At 38.1% G+C, this 21,257-nt stretch overlaps 1 protein-coding gene across 1 annotated transcript in view; it reads left to right on the top strand.

The window, feature by feature from the left end:
* Positions 1-20,730, top strand: part of mosmoa (modulator of smoothened a) — a 36,110-nt gene extending 15,380 nt beyond the window's left edge. The window contains exons 2-3 of the mRNA XM_038307772.1: positions 3,937-4,149; positions 18,214-20,730. Of these exons, the coding sequence (XP_038163700.1) occupies positions 3,937-4,149; positions 18,214-18,398 (398 nt within the window). The 3' untranslated portion in view covers positions 18,399-20,730. The remainder of the gene's footprint in view (positions 1-3,936; positions 4,150-18,213) is intronic.
* Positions 20,731-21,257: the final 527 nt, after the last annotated feature.

Genomic DNA, 21,257 nt, shown 5'->3' with positions numbered 1-21,257 from the left:
GAGTGTTTCTTGGTGCTGGTTCCTGTCTGTCTTTGTCTTGTTCTCTCATAGTTTCTCAGTCTCAAGCGTTGTACATACTCTTTAGGTCACAAAGTCCGTGCTGTGCCTTTAATGTAGTATTGATTTTCGGCAGAGCTGGTTTTGGTCATTACATTTTGCACATTTCAAAGCAAAATGCTCAGCTCTTGAGAACTTTTCTACGCAAACTCAAAGGTGGAAAAATTATGGAAAATTGGGCTTTCTGCCCAACATATAAAGAAAACAAAGATCTAACCAACAACCAACCAACCAACCAACCAACCAACCAACCAACCAACCAACCAACCACTCACTCACTCACTCACTCACTCACTCACTCACTCACTCACTCACTCACTCACTCACTCACTCACTCACTCACTCACTCACTCACTCACTCACTCACTCACTCACTCACTCACTCACTCACTCACTCACTCACTCATCCATCCACCCAACCTACAGTCAAGATTCAGATTTATTTGACTTCAGCGATCATATTGGACTAAAATGAGCTGACAGCTGCTGAAATCCGACCCTGGGAAAGTATGGATCATTTTGACTTGACGGCCTGTGTAGACACTCTGTTAGCAGGCAGAATAATGAAGCATCATTTACTTTGTGTGCTCTATCAAAAGCCAGGTGTTTAGTAATGGGTTGTCTTTCTTTACTTTTAAGGTTAATCTTCCAAAGATATATGGCGTTAATTTTAAGGAACTATTAGGCCAAGAATCGTATTGAAGAAAATTAACTTTCTAAAATGAGTGTTCAGAATCTGGGACAGACTGATCAGGAATGATCTGGTTGTTAGTGAAGAATTGAGTTACATTATAGCTTATGTGCCCTAAAAACTTCAAGCTCCAATGCATAGTGGTGAAACATATACGTTTTTGTTCATTATTTTTCAACCAGTACTACATGCCCTTTGCTGTATCCTAGAAAGTCCAGCTTTTGTTTAACAAGACCTGTGGTCAGCAGGGAGGTAAACACTGAGCAAAGTGAAGCTGTTCTGCTTACTCAGGTAGAAAATTCCCTTGAGGTTGTGCTTTTAATTGAATAAGATGCCTCGATAGAAGCAAAGGTTTGCTTTTAGCACCAGCTCGTCTCATGACTCAGTTCGGATGCATGCATCCATTTAACTGCTTGTCTTGATTAATGATAGATAAGTACAGTGGAGCATTTCGATGTGTGCTTGCAGTTTCCATATACTTTATCCAAGCTCTGGGAAGATAAAGCCAGACAGTAGATGGTTCGATCCGGTAGTTTTAGCTGAGTTTGGACAGCTTGCACATTCATATTCACTGAGCCTTTTAGAGCTGCTGCAGTTCTGCCCGGTATCACTGGAAATGACACCGCTGTGTGGGATGCATTCAGTAACTGGCAGGATTGATTTCATCTTCGCCTTTTCTGCAAGTGTGGAAAATGTTGCTCTCGGTAACAATGATTGAAAGATGATGATGGAAAACATCGTCTTTTTTTTTTGCCCATTCTGGCTTCACCTTATTTGTGCTGGCTCCATTTTCTTTGGTATGAAACAGTCCTTTCTGACTGTACACAAAGTATTTTAGCTTTTTTAGCCTGCAGGGATTGAGATTCTGATACACGCCTTGCAAAAGTATTTATATACCTTGAAGCATTTCCAGCATTTTTCCGCTGTGTAACTTCAGATTTAAATGTATTATGTAGACTACGATGGAGCTGAATGAAACAGAGACGAGGCTTTCTGTATATTTATGTAAATAAAAACATGGAAGTGTGGCATGAACCTGGGTTCAGCCTTTTTATTCAGCACTTCATACCACCACATTTTTCTGCAGCTTCAGCTGTAAGTCATCTAGGGCCTTTTTTTTTGGTCAGCCTTGCATATCTAGAGACGGAATGTCATCAGGTCAAAAAGGTCTATTTGGTCTCTTTCCATGTGAACTGTGTTCCCTAAAAGACTTGTGAAATTGAATTTTTGCCACTTTTCCAAATTTACTTTTGAAGTACCGGATTAGCAGTTTTCCTTTCAGCAGATTATTTCCCTCTGAAATGTGGATCCTTGCAGCTCCTCCAAAGTTCTCATTGGCCTCTTGGCGGCTTCTGCCCTTGCTTGGTCGGTTGGTTTAGGTGGGCGGACATTTCTTTGTACGTTTTCAGTTGTACAGTACTCTTTTCTGAAATTTTCATCATTTAGGGCCGGATTTATCAAGATCCAATTTTGCGTGCAGTAATTTGCGCTCGCAAACTGGAATTTTGCGCGAGGGGCTGAACCATGGTTTGCGGGTGATTTAACAAGAGTGATTGCGTAACTGGTGGAAGGTGCAAAACTGTTGGAGACGCCCTATTTAAATGATGGTTTTGCGCGTTTTGTGGTTTGCGGCAAAGTAGTTTGTAGTCTGTACAGACTAGTGCATTAAGAAATTTAAATCTTACAGTGACCCCCAACAAAAAAAATAAATGGGTAAATATATATATATATATATATATATATATATATATATATATATATATATATATATATATATATATATATATATATATATATATATATATATATATATATATTTATAAATTGGCAACCTTTATTCCCTAAGGTGGTATGTGCTGCAGTAAAAAAAAAACAAAAAAAAAACAGGTGTTTTGTATTGGCCTGTGACTGTGGATGAGATCCCCGCAGCATTTGGCACGTTGCTCCACAGGCGCAGGGGGAGAACCCCGACCCCGTCGGACAGCACTTCTGAAAAAACGAGATTGGGAGATCCCAGCTCACGCTGCAACCGTACGCTGGAATGACCCAGATGCAAAAAAGTGCAATGTTGCAAGGAGTTTTGTGATATCTGGTATTGCGTGGGTCCTCCTTGTGGCTGGCTCCAAATCCATTCGGAGTTCCCCCAACAGCTCCAAAATGGCGATGCTGGATAAACGATATGTTTTGATGATCGTTTCCTCGTTCATTGCAAAAATATTCACACGGAGTGAAAAAATGCGTTCTCTGCGTCTCCTTGCTTTATTTCCATGTCTCCTTCTTGCGACAATAACCGCTGCCATGTGTGCGCAATTACGCATGCAGACCATTTGCACCTTCTTTTGAAACGTGTTAAATATAGAGTCAGATAGCGTTAGCAAAATTGCTTTCAGGTTTGATAAATCTCTTTGCGAGTGCTAAATTAATATATTTACATGTTCTCCTCCCACAAGACGCACTTTTGCGTGTAAACGCCCCATATTGCATATTCATTGCAGAAAAAGTACTAAATGGATCAGAGGCGCTATTTAGCACGTTTTAAAGACCAAATGCTTTTAGCACGCTGTTGATAGATCAGTTTGTACATTTTTTAGCGTGCGCAGTGAAATAGCTCACGTTTTAATACACGCAAACCTTTGATAGATCCGGCCCTTAGGGTATTAATATTTTTATAACCTAACCTTGGTTTTAACCTTACCAAAACCTGTCTTATGAGGTGCCTTTTATGATGTGATCTAAAAACCCCTAGAGGCCCAAACAGAACAGCTATATTTATCTATTATACTAACGGGTGAGCTCTTGGTATAATTTAGGATTGTTCGAGTACAAGGGGGTTCAAGAGATTTTTTCTCTCTTTAATTCATTTTTTCTTTTTCGTTATTTTGTGTGAATTGATGTCACAATAAATACATTGAAGTATGTACCTGTAACATGATAAAATATGAAAATAATGCTTTTAAACAACACATCCTTAACAGCTGTAAATTAGATTAAATATAAAAAAAAGAAAAGGACCTTGGTTTTTGTTGATCTTTTAGAAAAATAAAATAAAAATGACACCCACTGGGACAGATCAGCTTTAACTCTTATTTCTTTCCTTTTTATTTTCCTTTTTATTAATTCATTCTTTTATTCATACTTTGAATAAGGGAATTAAAGCAAACTTCTTTATGTTTTATCCCTCATTCCAGGTGCCCTCACAGTCGGCCTTGTCCGGCAGTGTCAAACCATACACGGACGAGAGCGGACCTGTATCCCGCCGCGGCTGCCCCCTGAGTGGGTCACTACGCTCTTTTTCATCATCATGGGCATCATATCCCTCACAGTCACCTGTGGACTGCTTGTAGCGTCCCATTGGCGTCGAGAAGCCACCAAATATGCCCGCTGGATCGCCTTTACTGGCAGTGAGTCAACAAAACCGTAAAATACACCTTGAATTAAATTGTTTTTAACACTTTAAACTAACCAATGTTTAATTATGTATATAAAGCCTTGATTTTGTTAGCAGATTGATGTCGGAATGCAGCTTGTTTGGTGACTAAATACGTATACTATATACCGGTGACCACAGTTCTTCAGCCATAAAGCTTTCTTCTTTGTTTTTTTTGTTTTTTTTTTTCTGTATCTGTATAGATGCTCTTGGAGTGCTCAACAATAACTCATCCATCACATGCGTTGTTCCAGGGCTGATTTTACAAAGCTGTGTGGGTTGGTGGAATTTGATTGGTCAGTCAGTTGAGGGAAGCTTCAAGCACTCTCATACAGATGGAGCAGTGGTATGTGAAGCCACAATGGCTCGATTATTGTCCAAAGGCTGGAAGCATGTTTTCTTTTAAATTGCTCAGACACAAAAAGAAAAAGAGGTTTGAGAAGTTGGAAAAAAATCAACACTTAGATAGTTATTCTTTCTTTGCCACCTCTATTGCAGATTTATGTCATTTTGTTTTCTAAACACTCCTTAATTACGTGGTAAATTTACACTTTTAAATGTCCTCTAAGCTCTGAAAATGCCCCCTGAGAAACTTAAAAGGCAGAAACAAGTGGTGGATGATCTCATCTGATTCTGCTCAGATGCAGCAGAATAATATCTGACTGAGCGGCTGGAGCTATAACTAGAGAGAAACACTTACTCAAGGTTTAAATTTCATCCAATAAACTCCATATCCAAATTACTTAATTACCTCTAACCCATAACCCAAATTTGGCTCTTGACATATTATATTATTGTTTTTTGGGTTTTTTTTTGCTACCATCTTTTAAACTTAGATTTCATTATTTATTTATTGACAGGCTCTACAGGGGCAGACTATGAAAATTCAATGACTACCACAGATGACAAAATCTGTTGAGGTATTGGAATAGAAGATAGACCCTAGTGTTTTTTGTTCTTTTGATTTTTTTTCTTTTTAGATGTGTAAGTTTTTTTTCTCCAAGAAAATGCATTTATAAAAAATCTTTTACGAACCAAGATAATATTGTGTAGGTCATATTGCTTTATGCAAAACAACACACAAGAATGAAAAAATAAAGCAACTAATGTACCTGAAATAAGGCATGCTTAATACCAATTTGTTGTCAGATGTGAGGCCAAACTGTTTTATTTACGAGGAGAGCCAAAATTATTCCTGCTGTTAAAGATGAGTTAGGAAAATGATTGTTGCGGTAATGTTTTTTCAAACCAGATTCCTAGACTTTAGCAAAACTATAGAATAGATACATGCAGGCTATTGTGCCTATGTACTCATTGAGAAGAAAATGTCCCTCTTCCAGTTCTGCACTTTGTAAATCAAACCTAAAAAGCTCCAATTGGCTGAGGAAGTAGTCAGGCTATCAGTTCAGGTAGCCACCCTGCTTTACAGACATGCTGCCCTTAGCTAGGAAACGGTGTCATCATAACATGAATGACTGATGGAGCTTTAGTATCCAAACAGACACATTTTTGTTTGGAAGCCAAAGAAAATTGCCTTCTTTCAGCCAGCTGACCGGCAGTGGTCTGCAATAAGATTCCGGTCACTATGGCTGTTGAACTCCTAGACAGCCGGAGAATTTTCTGGTCATGGAGATGTTGTTTCTGGGATCTTCTTTAAGGGAATATACACTGTAAGTTGCTCAATTTATTGAGATAAATCTACTCTCCACCTTAAGGTAATCATTGTGTCAAACTGCAAACTTAAATATGAATTCAACCTGAGAAAGGATACTCTCCCGATTGTTTAAAGGAAAGTTTCAGCAGTTCTGAAACAGCGAAAGTTAAAAACATTGATATAACATAATGTTGTTAAATTGCCCTGCAATTTAAAATCACTGTAAGGTACATCATACAAATGCATTACTTTGCAGCATCCCTTTCATATTATTTTTGTTAAATATGCAACAAATTATAGTAACAGTTACGCAAAATTTTTAAAAAAAGAAAAAAAAAACATGGACATTCATGTACCTGATCCTAAGAGGGAACGCCTATTAAACAAATGCTTCCTCGTGCACATTCTGTGTAAAGGTAGCTGTTTGCATCGCTCATACAAGCTTACTTTCCAATAGAATATTTGCAACTTTTCCGCTATGTCAGACTCACCACCGGTAAGTGAAAATGGTGACGAGCACATAGGACCCCTTACATAAACATATCACCAGAATGATTGATAATAAGGAGGACCGCTTATTTTGATGATCCAGCCTGAAAAAGAACATCCTCCACTATACCTTTAAATGAGTTGAATTAATTGCTTTATGTGAAATTCTGCATATTTTCTTGGTTCTGAGCTTATTGAGCAAAAAAATCTTCCAATTGCATCTGAAAAAAATCAGATAAAAAGCAAAGTCAGATGTTTGGAGCTAAAAATGATATTTACTTTATAACCAGATTACACAATCATTTGTTAGAAAAGGGTGGTGTTTTGTAAATGCAGACCAAGTCATGTAAACCATCATGCTGATTAGGACCCCTCTGGGTGTTTTTGCGGGAAAAATGTGAGTTGAACACAATAACTAAAAAAAAACTGCTTTATTGTTGCGAAAGGGTTTCTAAATCACATCAGACTCTTCTTTCATATTTTTCATTTATTTACCATCTGACAGATTTATAGTACACAGAGCTGTGCGGAATGATGATTGCTGTTAAGAGACATCAGTGTCTTTAACCGCTTTTAGTTAAAGTTCATAACTGACGGTCACTTACAGCTGTTGCCTACAGCTGTGTTAAGCAGGTTTTCTCTGATCATTTTTGGATGCATTTAAACTAACACAGCTGTTTGTGTAAGCGAAAAGGAAAATCATTTTTTATTTTAGCACATCCTGGGGGCTCTGTGTTCTCTACTGAAGAACTGTTGACTGGATATCTTCAGACTCCTGTAAACTAATTTGCTGCATAATTGTTTAGACATTTTTATGTTGTCCAAAAGCCTGCTTTTTATTGGTGGATTAGTCCTGGTTGATCAGTAGAGCTGCTTTCTCTGAACCTCAGAACCTGATCTCAGATAGCCATGAAGGAAACTAGAACCGACAGAATCACAAAGACATGACTCTTTGAACTGTAGTTTTAATAGGTTTTGGTTTGCAATTAACTCATTTGTGTAATTAGTCAATCAAAACTATGTATTCTCTTGGGGATTATTTGAAGTTTTTTTTTTTTTTTTTTTATGGTAAAAAAGCATCTGTTATATTTACATTCTTTCCAAAGTATTTTGAAAATTACCAGATTTATGACTTTTTTATTTCTTTGTTGTTGTTTTTTTGTGAAGTAATTTGGTTTGCTATTGGTTTACTGCATTTAGTAATAGGTAGATATTGTTTTTTATCTTCAGATGATCTCTGATTTGGATTAGATTAACTTTACTGATAAAGAACAGAAATGGCTTTACTTTTAAAGGGGTAAAGAGTCTCCTGATGTGAAAACTTGCCTTGATTATGTGAAGTCCATAAAAACCTGAAGGATTCCGTCGCTTAGAGGAGCTGATAAGCTGTACTGTAGTTTAACCAGCAGCAAGTGTGCAAATTACCACATGTCATCAGCTCAGGCTTTTAAGATGTCCAGTAGATCACGAAAATGCACTTAAATTAACTCTGTGCAGAGGCTGAAGGATGCTAGGCTGTATTTTCATGACTTGGCTTGTTTCTTTCTCTCATCACCAACCAATTTCTGCCTCGTAAATAAATGTTATTTAGTTTCAGGCTTATAATGATGAAAATGAACAAATATCTGTCCGTCTGGTTGTTGCCATATTAGCAGATAGAACTCTCACTTTGTACACGTCAACAGCCTTTGACCCAGCACAATAGCTTTTTTATCCATATAAAGACAAATTGTAATCTGATTATTAGGTGGTTTATGTGGACGGACAGTCCGATCAGAATGCATGTAAACGCTCATCAGGATCAGCTTATTACCCATGTCAACAGGGCAAAATAACGCTTTGAGTTGCTAGATGCTCTAACAAAATCTATCCTAATTTACATGACACATTTTTAGTCTGATCATCCATTTTATTCATATTACTTATGCCCATTTAAATGGTACATTCTGATTATTTTTGTTTTTGAGTCTGAATACTTTCCAAACCATTCGAAAAATGTGCGGCATGTAAACATAGTTACTGACACCTTGACTTTCTTTCCCCTATAATTGCCTTTTTCTCAATGTTTTTGTCACAACACACAACTTCCCGCAGTATAATGCTGTTTAATTGATGCTTAGCAAGTATGGTACCATAAAGTGTTTCAACACTGCAATCAGACAGAAAGAGAGGGTTGTAAGCAATCAAGAAATGTTTTAAATCCTGTAGAAATTTGCACCAGCTTACAAGCCTTGACCAACCTCAATTTCTGCAGAATATCTTATTTAACCTTTTTTATTTTTATTTTTTATTTCTAGAAAAAAAAAAATATATATATTTTTTTATAAATCTACATTATTTTTCAGTCTTAGGTAATCATTGGATATAAATACCAACTTACCTTATTTTCACGACCATAAGGCGCACCGTACTAAAAGGTGCACTCTCAGTTATGTGTCCCATTTCTGTATTTAACACACACATAAGGCGCACCGGACTATAGGGCGCGTTTTTTATATACAGGTATGTCCTCTACTACCTGGAAATACCTCTACTGCGTATTTAAAAATACAGCGGGGGCAAAACTGAGTATGACTGTGCTTTATTCATGTATTTATTACAAAGTATTAATCAAACATGGGTGCTGGCCGTGAGACAGACACATTGCAGATGACACAGCGCTGTGGTCACTCCTAAATTAACTTAAAATCCTGAAACCTGCCGACGGAATTTGTTCGCTTTTATTACCGGTATAAGCCTGCAGCTAAAATTATTTAGATGAAAAACGCCTGCCAGCTACCGCGGTGAATCTGGAGGCTACCTAAAGGCTGCTGTTGAAGGGATTTCTGCTGTCGGTGCACCGCTGGTATGTGGGGGTCTGAGCGCCTCCGACAGAAATAGATAATCTGGATGAACTGACTGCAATTATGAAGTTTTCAGGTGGACTTTCTCACTTAAAAACATATTAAAACTACTTTATTCCCACTGATCACAGCAAATATAGCTGCAAGATTTAGATTATTTAGATGAAAAAACACCTGCCAGCCGCCACGGTGAAGAGGAGGAGACCCGGCCCAGAGGCTGCTGTTGAATTAAGTTTTCAGGTAGAAAAATAGAGCGGGAGCAAAACTGAGTATGATTGTGCTTTATTAATGTATTTATTACAGAGTAGTAATCAAACCCATCAAAGTCATCATCCTCTGTTTCTGAATTAAACAGCTGTGCTAAATCAGACATGCCAATTTCCCATCTTCGCTGTCAGAGTCACTTTCCGTGCCGCGCGGCTCCTCAGAAATAATGCCGGCTTTTGCGAAAGCTTGAACAACAGAGCCAGCAGACACGTTAGTCCAAGCATCAACAATCCATCCGCAAACGGTGGCGTAACTTGCCCGGCGCTGCCTTCCACTTAACCTGAAACTGTGGTCTCTGTCGGTCATCCATCGCTCCCACGCCGCTCGCAGCCTTACTTTGAACGGGCGCTTCACACCGATGTCGAGCGGTTGAAGTTCCTTTGTCAGACCTCCCGGGATAACGGCGAGCATAGCATCCATTTGATTCACCATGTTTTTCTCATCAGCTGTGAGATGGGCACGCATGGAGTCACAGATTAACTGCGATGGTGATGCGTGGAAAAAAACACCTGTTCTCCTAACATATACCTCCCTCAGCCACGCTTTCATCATCTCCTCATTCATCCAGCCCTTTTCTTTGCGTTAATATCATATGTCATCAGAGCGATGTGTCTGTCTCGCTGTCAGCTCCCAGATCAGCTTCTCTGATTGGTTGATGCGGCGTGTCCAGCAGCAAAACTTCAATTTTTCCATCTCGAGCAGCAGCAGCGCGTTGGCGGCGCGTCAGATGCTTAAAGGCTGCGGGACCTTTTGCTGCACCTATACGCGCGTCAACCATTGACTTTGCATGTAAACTCGCTGCTTCTGCTGCACCTGCTGGGTCCGGTTCACACCGATGTCGAGCGGTTGAACAGCGAGCACAGCGTTAATTTGTTTCCCCATGTTTTCACATCAGCTGTGAGATGGGCACGCATGGAGTCACATATTAACAGCGATGGTGATGATTGGAAAAAAAAAACACCTGGTCTCCTTACATTCAGCCACTCTTTCATCATCTCCTCAATGAGGTGGTCTCAAAAGTCGCAGTTACAACACACATAGGGCGCACCGCACCAAAGGGCGCACCGCACATTTTGAGGGAAAAAAAAGACGTTTAAGTGCGCCTTATAGTCGTGAAAATACGGTAAATAATGATAAAAGTGGGGAAAAGCTGGAAAAGTGGGGTATACTTTTGGCCAGTGGTGTATACACCTACCTGTTTTCTTCTTTTCCTTTTTTCTCTACTGCGTTTCATCAACTTGCGACCTTTGGCATTTTGAGCAATGCCATTTATGCCAAGAGCTCTAAGACATCGATGTTGAGCAGATACTGGGATAGCACTGGCTGTTTACATTCGAACTGCTACAGAACGCCCTTTATCCTCACAAATAAATCCATTCACCATCTCTGAAATAAATATCCCAGGGTGATCCGTTTCTAAATGGGCTGTTGAGCTGTGTTTATAACTGTTTCTTTTCTGTAATATGTATTCCAGGAAATCATATTTTTCTAATTTCATACTCCAGCTATCAAAAGCTGTTCTTTTTTCATGAATGTTTAAATCTGAGTGAAAATGGTCATTTAGGGATTGGTAAATCAAATTGCTCTTTATTTCTCTTCATATTCCTTCCTAGCAATCATCTCCAGCTGATTCTGCTTGTTGTTTGCTGTTAGTCGACTGTTATGATTGGAGTTTTTTTTTTTTTTACCTTAAGCATAGATGCAACATGTTTGCACATAAATGTGACCTAATGCATGCATCTTTGCATATGAAGTCCTTGCCTGTTATGTAACATTTAATAGGAGTTGTGTTGAGCTTTAAATTGTTGATTTTGATTTAATCTAATTTGGCATTAAAATCCTGCAGCAGGACATACCAAGTGATTCTGTGCGATTAGGAATCAAACAGGCTTGTCTTTTAACATAAATGTCCTAGATTTAGTAGCAGCACTCTGATTTATAGCCAGTAAAAATCAATCTCTGCATGCTGACGTCAGAGGGAGAACACCTTTGGTGCTAGCTCAACATTCTATAATGAAGATGGATGTAAAAACTGATTGTTCCAGGACATCTAGTCTGGAACTTGTGTGGTCGAACCATCGGCCAGTTTAAGCTTAGACAAGGAGAGTGATCCTGAAGAACATGGAGGCATCACAGCTCCGTCTGACGGCTAAATATGACCGCAGCAGCGCTGGTAGAAAACACTGTTTCCAGCCTCAAAACAATGTGAAACCCCCTACATCTGAATAATAATAATAAAAAAATAAATGCAGCATAAAATCTTCTGCACCTCAACATATAAAAAACCTGATACAGAACGTAGAGCCACGTTTTTACCACAAGCTAAGAACAACTAGCTTTTCTGAAATCTGCTCACAGTATTTTTTTTTACTCAACAACCAAGCAACTCTTTCAATGAGGGAACAAAATAAAAAGCACATCCTAAAAATGCTCCAAGCGCAGTAGAGATGTCATGAAGCGCTCCAACCTTTCGCTGTCTAGTCTGACCTGCTCCACCCACCCAAAGTAGTGCAGAAACTTCAGAACTGCATGCCTGCAACTGTCAAAGTTCAGGTTTGTTGAACTTTGACCCTTTGCATGGTGTGAAAGATAATCAATCAGCCATAGAGGCTGAGTGCAGAAAGCAGCTGCTCTCTCTTCCTTACATTTCATAAGGTCTTCATTATAATTATCTTATTTTGTTTCACGACACTAAGTTTATTTCTAATGTTGGTTTTAGCAGCAACATTATTATAGATGGATAAATATCAACATCTAAATGTTTGGGAAAACCCAACTATTGTTCCTATTTAGATGATGCTTTTTTCAAAGACAACATATGAAATGGCTGTTATAGTGATTTCATCATTACTTTGACTTTTTTAAATGCTACAGATTCCACCTGCCATAGTATTACACTTACTTCAGAACATGTTAAAATAAACACAATAATCAAGTTAATCATCATCCCCCCCCAAAACACCACTGTGAATGACATTCCCAATGATGTGGCCTATTTGTAAAATTAAATTAGGCAAATTTTTGGTCTCAATTGTATCTATTTTTCATTTTGAAGATCACGTGCTTCTTTATGTGTCAAACATTAGTAATTTGGTTGTTTGGACATCTATGATTCATTCCTGAAATGTTTATAAACGCACACAAGAACGGACAACTCAGGGGAAATAATCTTTAGTTTTTTTTTTTTTCTTTTGCTCATTTATATAGGAAAAGTTATTCACATGCGATTAATTCAATCTCTGATCATCTGATTTAATATGTTGTTTTGATTTAGCTTTATTAGATTTTTCCACCTAATCATGTATCCTTAGAATATTTAACCAGTTTATACATGTGAGTATTTGTTTTGTTTTTTTTATTCAATAATGCAACGATCAGTAATGATTCATAATAATTATTGTATAATTATATATCCAGTGGCACCCATTGATTTGCTGGTTAACTGAAGGAATAGTGGGGTGTGTGTGTGTGTGTGTGTGTGTCATTTAGTTTTTTTGATTCCATTTTGTGTACTCATGATTTTTTTCCCCTTCAACACTCAATCACACAAGAAAGAGCCATTATAATCATTGAAAAGGCTGGTTGTTTCTGCAAAAAGGGTTAATAGACCATCTGTGTATATCGACTGTGAGATGGAGCGTTGGTTCAGCACTCTTAAAGCATCCCTGGTTCTAAATCTGTTATTGTCCATGGAAATGTCTAGCATGAATTAGATTACCCTTGCTAGGTGCGTTTTCCCTGTTTTTCTTACAGATCAATAGTTTTTGTTTTGTTTTGAAGATTCACCTTTGCTTTCAATTCAATTATACTTTATTAATCCCCAAAGAGAAATTCAGTTTCGGTAAGATTGGCCGGTCCAGTGCACTTAATGCATCCCCTTTACAATATAAACCAGGGCTGCAACTAATGATTATTTTGCAAATTGAATAATTTGTTGATTATCGGATAATCGGATAGCCAAAGGTTAATTAATGAAGATGTTTTACAGAATTAAACCAGGTGAAGCTAAAAATGTCCACTTGAGGAGTTCTGGATAGATCACACTGACAGAGGAAAAAACATTTTTTTATCCTAAAGGGATTTTTTAACAATTTTTCATATAATTACTGCTTAAGTGGTTTGCTCTGTCAGCTAAAGACATATTTTAGAGTCTCTAAACTCCAGTTAACGATTAATCAATCACTAAAATATTTGACAATTATTTCAATAATTTATTAATTATGATTAATCCGTCTGGGAATCTGTATCTGTTTCAATTGTTAGTTACAAAATGTATTGGTCAAGAGGATAAACCTGTAAACTATAAGATTTTATAGTTATTGTTATTTTTATTATGAATATATTTAAACAATTTATAAACATTGTCTCGGGTAATTTCTCTTAATTCGTTTTATATTGGAAAAAGCTCAGTGAAAGCACAGACACAGTTTTCTTATTTCTGCCTTTAAAGGGATAGTTCGGGATTTTTGACATGAATCTGTATGGCATCCCCATCACCAGTGTCATGCAATCACACTGACTTACCCCTGGCAGCGTCCTGTGAGCAGAGTTCTCGTCCAGTTTTGGTCAAGCCGAAAGTAGTCCGGCAGGTTTGCTAGACCCAGCGAAATAAAACGTTTCTCTTCCCAAAACATTATGTGTTCAAAAGAGCGATATTTTTGCATCCCAAAAACGCCTAGCTCCTAGCTGGGCGGAGCGAGACATGCATCTGGCTGTTGTCAGGTTAGTAGGCCCTAGCTGTCAGGTCATGGTGTCGCGCGCACTGATACGAACAGAGAGAAAATAGGACCAAGTGATAACGACGTGTGACTTTTTCCACTACAATGTTTTTGGGATGCAAAAATATCGCTCTTTTGAACACATAATGTTTTGGGAAGAGAAACGTTTTATTTCGCTGGGTCTAGCAAACCTGCCGGACTACTTTCGGCTTGACCAAAGCTGGACGAGAACTCTGCTCACAGGATGCTGCCAGGGGTAAGTCAGTGTGATTGCATGACACTGGTGATGGGGATGCCATACAGATTCATGTCAAAAATCCCGAACTATCCCTTTAATCTTATTTCTGACTGTCTTGAGGCTTTGGTTATACGTTATTCAATAAATAGATGTAGAATATTAGCAAGGGAGTTAAATTCACCTCATAGAGCTGTTTTAAGTCTCTCACTCTAAGGAGTCCTTTAAGGCAGGTTTAATATTCAGGACCCTGAGTACAGTGAACTCCAAATTTAAAAGGAGCTCATCTTTTTAAAAATCCACCCACAGATAACAGCTGGTTTGCAGCTTCTTCTAAGCTCTTAGCATAATGTGAAATGAGCAATAATGGCAAGGAATAGACAGTTTTTAGGAATTAAACTTAAATAAAATCCAGTTTAATCCCTTCTAATTTTATACTGCAAATTCAAGACTCTTATCAACAAGCTTTTTTAAATGTAGCAATATAATAAATATTTTTAAATGTCAATAGTGTCTAAGAAATAACCTTACGAAGGTTGGATTCATTTATAATGAGGCACATTCATGGGCATCTGTGGTAAAGAGTCAATAATTGCACCTCTTATCAGAAGCAGTCTAAGCTTTCAAAATAAAACAAGAAAAGTTTCATAAAAGACAAAGTCATGGTAGAATATATGCAAACATTCAAGATATTGATATTTAATTCCAAAATGCTTTATTTATTCCAAAGGGAAACTAAATAATGACCCTAAATAAAATGGACAATACAGAGTGTTGATCAGAAAATCAGTCGGAGGAAAAGGTGTCTTTGTGATAGCTGTCAGCATGCTGTTTTTGTTGAGGAAAAATATTAAGGTCATTAGTAAGACACTCAGAACTTGACCGCACGCTGAGGAGATGAGTCAGCCATTCCATTCAGGTGTGATCGCAGACGCATCTAAAAGGTGCAGGAGACCGGAACTCAAGGATTAAAATTAAGGAACCTTGATCCACACACGTGGGGTTAGTGTAAAATAAAAAACCTAAATTTGGCCTCATGCCACTTTGCCTTGTGGTAAGATAAATGGATGTCCATGGCCAGCCTAGCAGCCAGTAGCTAAAAGAAACTGGCTTTTGTTTTATGTCTTAGTTCAGGATTCTTACTAAAACTAGGCTTTTTTAACATAGTGGGCTGTTACAATTAAAATTGTCACTGCTAAGCTAAAATAAGGCGGATATCTTTAATTTTTTGAGTCAATTTGCACTTTGACTGACATCTAGGCTCCTTTCTCCCTGGGTTCTCACAAGCGCATTTCATAACAAAATCTGGTTACACGAATTATGCTGAAATCAGGGCGATGCACTGAATTCTATAGAGCACAATGGCTGCAGAAACTACGTTTTCAACACATATTCACATATATATATATATATATATATATATATATATATATATATATATATATATATATATATATATATATATATATATATATATATATTAAAAAAAATTAAAAATCGTCTAGCATAGGATATTGTGTCAGTGCTATGAAAACCTGGACCATCCGCCTATTCTGCTTCACACTGACTCACCCTGACTGTGGTTGCAGGCAGGTGACCATAAACACTCCTGCCCAGCCAGCAGACAGAGAGAGAAACATTTGAAGGCTGGGGCAGAGTTTCAAGGTTTCCGGAGAATATCTAAAAAAAGCTGTTCTGTAAAACCGAACCTCAAAATGTATATATATTTTGTTTACATAGTAAAAAAAAAAATGCATATAGGCCAACAAATATTGATTACACCATATGTACAAAAATATTGGCACCCCTTGTTTAATGAAAGAAAAACCCACAAATGTCAAAGAAATAAGTTAAATCTGACAAAAGTAATAATAAATACAAATTTCTGTGAAAATGAACAAATGAAAGTCAGTCTTCGCTTTTCAACATTTTGTTTTCCCACATATGCAACATTTCAGAATCATGGTGATGTTGATACCAAATAATTTGCTGTTAAAATCAAATGTGTTTTTACACTGGATTGTTGAAACTACTACTTCTCATTTTCTGGCCTTAAATCAGACTAAACTTCTGCAGTTTATGTCAAGTTAAGATAAGCAAGCTTGGCTGTATAAAATACCAGAATGATAAAGTTTCAGAACTTTTTGTAACTTTTTTTTTTTTTTACTTCATATATTTGCAGTCATTTCCTTAGTATTTCAAACTGTATAGTTTCATCCTGTTTTTTCAGTAGTTTTCTGGTATTTTATCTTTGATGTGTTTGGATGCTTTAGTCCCACTCACCTCTACAGCTTCTGTTCTAACTTTCTCCAAGGCTGAGATCAGCTGTACATCATTGGCTTTATTGTCTTTATGCCACTTAGTAATCACGTTGGTTGTATGTTTATCCATTTCAAAGCTATGTCCTTCTCTTTAATGGTTGCTTCATAACCGTATTTACAAAAGCCCTAAGCTTTTGAGTGGCAATGGAAAAACGGATTATTCTGTAAAGTGGCCCGGTCTCTCATTCAAGATACTGAAACATGATTCTCCAACCTGCTTGCATGCTATTTTTCCTTCACAATAACAAAAACACTCACAAACTATGTCATTGCAGTCTCAGGAAACCACAGAAGTGCATTTTGAACTGTAATCTGTTTTTGATGTTGCCTTAAAGGAATAGTACACCCAAAACATGATTAGCCTTCATTTTCTACTTACCCCCATGCTGAACAACACCCTGGAGTACTTTTTTGATATCTCAAATGCATCTGGAGATCTGGGAGGCTTCTTGCTGTCTGCTGACATTCAAATAATGGAAGTCTATTGTGCCCGAGACAGAAAGGTCCATAAAAGTCCACAAAAACGTGTCAATATTCCTCCATACTGCTCGTCCAATGTATTCCAAGTTTCCTGAGTGGGTAGCATCCAGAATTTACTCGAAACGAAGTCATTTAGAATGTTTTTAGAGCATAAACAGTAGTGTATAGGATTTCCTGAAAGCTCGCGCCGGCGCGTTCACGACGCTACGGAAGCCGGCAGACCAAACCAGATGGAAGTGCGCATTCAGCGTCTGCTCTTCCAATAATGCAAGCGTAGAAGAAGAAATGTGCCATTTACCTGTGCAAAGAAAGAAACAACGAAAGAAAAATGTCTGAGGACTTCAGTGTTGAGGAAGAGCATGAGTTCTTTGCCGAGCTGAATGCGCTGGTTTGGTCTGCCGGCTTCGGTAGACTCGTGAACGCGCATGTGCACGCTTTCAGGAAATCCTATACACTACTGTTTATGCTCTAAAAACATTCTAAATGACTTCGTTTCGAGTAAATTCTGGATGCTACCCACTCAGGAAACTTGGAATACATTGGACGAGCAGTATGGAGGAATATTGACACGTTTTTGTGGACTTTTATGGACCTTTCTGTCTCGGTCACCATAGACCTCCATTATTTGAATGTCAGCAGACAGCAAGAAGCCTCCCAGATCTCCAGATGCATTTGAGATATCAAAAAAGTACTCCAGAGTGTTGTTCAGCATGGGGGTGAGTAGAAAATGAAGGCTAATCATGTTTTGGGTGTACTATTCCTTTAACTGAGTGGTCTTTCCACCCGTGTTGGTACAGAACCAGTTTAAACAGTTTTTGCTTTTTGCACCAAAAAACACAGCCCGTCTTCTGAATGTCATCATGGCTGTATTCCTGTGATCATTCTGGTAATGGTTAACAAATCAATGATGTACTTTCATGGATCTGGAGATTTAATTCTACAATTAGGTCAATTGATGTCTGAATGTGTTGTGTTTGTAAAACAAGCTAGTTGTAATTCATTCAAATGGTCTCTCTTTCTCCTTCCTGCAGTGATCCTGTTCTGCATGGCGGCACTCATCTTCCCCATAGGCTTCTACATCAACGAGGTGGGAGGTCAGCCATATAAGCTGCCCAACAACACGGTGGTGGGCTCCTCATACGTGCTGTTTGTCCTTTCAATCTTCTTCACCATAGTGGGACTGCTGTTTGCAGGGAAGGTTTGCCTCCCAGGCTGAGGACTCTTTCACTGTCAGCCTCTGGACTGAATCAAGAGGCTCTGAAAGTATAATGGGATTCCCAAAACTAGACTGAAAATCAAAAAACGACAAACTTTTGCCCTCAAAGCAACAGTGTGCGGACCTTACGTTTCAAGGGACTGCAGCACCACGGAGAACTACTTAAAGATGACTAAATGAACACTAAAACGGGATGCGAGTGCAACAGGGGAGATGCTGTCGCAGTTCCCTGCTGAATGCTGATCATTTCAGATACAGCCGTCTCTCTTTCTCCCTCTGTTGTTGCTCTGTAAGAAAGGGTGCTCAATGTGCCGCTGTCATGGCAGCCGCAGCAAAGGACGGTGGCGCACATCTCTTAAGGACCACTACAACCACTCCTCGATTTGATTTTTAGCCTCCTCATCAACACGCATCTGCTTCATCACGGCCGCATCGGTTGCTATTTATACCTTCTCTTTGCTGTTTTCAGTTTCTTCTTTTTTTCTGTACAATTTATTACTTTATTCTTCCAGGTCCACCACCTCTCCACTGAAGTAGCGTTGGGATTGTTTAGGTTCTCAGAACTGAATCGTTTAAACAGAATCAGGTGAGAGGAACATATGTGTTTTTTGCCTGCCGTGTTGCACGGCTCCAGGTGTGCAGCTGAGGAGAGCAGCTGTTTTGCTTCACACAGCCTGCTGTGGGTGAGACATAGATGCAGGCGTGCTTCCCCATCATCTTATCCAGCCTATTAGGACCTCCAAGGGTTTCAGAGCAGGAGGTGAACCTACATAAAGGAGAATGCCACTCAATCACAGACCATGCATAAAAATATTACAGAAGAGTAATCGTTAGGACTTCTTAATTAAACCTGTCATACTCATCCACCACCTTAGCTATACGTTTTTTGAACAGGAATTCATCTCTGTAATTTATGGCTACATTTACAATGGAAATAATATTCCTGCAGTGGTGCGATGGACTTCTACAATATGGACTGTACTGAACTTTTCCAATAGAAAATTATGGAGAAAAAAAAACATGTAAAGGCTGAAAATCAGTGGTATTCTCCTTTAATCTTTGGTAATGAAAATGATTGAGCCAGGGAAGGTTTTTTTTTTTAGTCATGTTTTGTAGAACAGTGAAGGCACTGGGACTGCAGGTCAGGTCCATGCATGGCACTGTGCTTCATAGTAGTGCTGGAGACGTCTGTGAAAGCAGCTCGCACAAACACACATTCACAACATTCACACTGTGTCTCTGTTGATTGTTACACTCCCAGTTCCAAACTTAATGGACACATCCGACTGCAAAAAAGTTTACTAAAACACTATAAAGACAGTTTTTAAAGTGGTGTACAACAATCTTTGTATCTCTAGAAGTTTTCCATGTTTTAGGTTATAATCGCAAACTTTAACATGTTTTAGGGAGATTTAATGTGATGTGACCAAAACATGGACGTAATGTGAAGTGGGAGATTCTCCCATAAACTGTGACCAGCTTCTCTGTCCTCGCTGATTTAAAGCCTCCCCACAGAACAATACAGCCTCTGCCATGTTCCACTGTGGCTGTATGTTAAGGTTGTTGTACTTGAAGTTGGGTTTTCCCATCTTTCCATTAACCTTTCTTGACTTCAATGTCCCAGCTGAAGAAAAACATTCTCATGTTTTCTCTTTAGCAAAGTGTGTTAAAACATGATTTTAGCTGTTGGTTTTCTCCAGCAGCTAATGTTTGCATGCAGGCCAAAAATTAAAAACTGCTCTTATCTGAGCAGCACGCCTTGTTCCTCCTGTTTGCTGTTTGTCAGCTTTTTAAGAAACTGCACAAACTTTTTTTTTCTTTCTTAAGTAATTAGTTTCTTCCTGTTAAAACCCCATTATTAATAGCCGTCTTTACCACAGATTATCCTAGTCCCCCCCCCCCATATGATGGAGATATTTAGGTACATTTTTGGATGTTGATTTGAACCATGCTGTGAGAAATGGTGATGTAAAGGAGTTTTATGACTGAACTCAGCTCCAGCCCTCTTCAAAATTTCACCTCGGACTTCTTTAGTGTGTCCATTCGTCTTCAGGATGCTGTGTGTTCTCTGTTTTCCAGCAAACATCTGGAGCCCTTGATGAACCACTGGAGCTACACACAGAAACACTCTGAACTAGGGCTGAAACAATTAATCGGATTAATCGTGATTAATCGATTATTGAAAAAAATTTTCAACCAATTCAGTTATTGATTAATCATTGAATTGAGTATAGAGACTGTAAAACATGACTTTAGCTGACCGAGTTATCCACTTAGAGCAGCAATTATATCAAAATTGAAAAAAATATATAAATATTTTGCATTTAAGATTAAAAAAAAAAAAAATTCGTCTTTCAATATGCTCTATCCACCCCTCAAGTGGAAATGTTTAAGTTTCACCTGTTTTAATTTCTTTAGAAATTTTCTTTAAGGAACTTTTGACTATCCGATTATTAATTGATCAATCGGAGAAAAAAAATCCACAGAGTAATCGATTTGCAAAATCGTTAGCTACAGTCCTACTCTGTACTAATAAGGGAACCTCTGAAGGCAGCTATTTGCTCTGGATTTTATTTTGTATAAGAGCAAACGAGGCTGAATACAAATGCTTACAAACTTTTTAAGGAATTTATTTTTTAGTTCAGCAAGCCATGTTGTTTTCCTTCAAAATTACTATAAAGGATTACATTGTTTTGGTCTTTCACATTAAATCCTCTTAAAAACCAACTAATGATGATATGTAAAAGTCCATGAAGTATTAATGGTAAACAACCATATCAAGTATTTTCCTCCTAACCAACTTCTGTTGTTCCATTTTTAAATGTCTTCTGATTTCAGAATATAAACAGGAAGTGTCTC

This window comes from Cyprinodon tularosa, unplaced genomic scaffold (genome assembly GCF_016077235.1).
Source record: "Cyprinodon tularosa strain WSP-4 unplaced genomic scaffold, ASM1607723v1 ctg62, whole genome shotgun sequence".
Lineage (NCBI taxonomy): Eukaryota > Metazoa > Chordata > Actinopteri > Cyprinodontiformes > Cyprinodontidae > Cyprinodon > Cyprinodon tularosa.
Note: the sequence above shows the minus strand (reverse complement) of the source record. Positions and strands in the feature narration are given on the sequence as shown.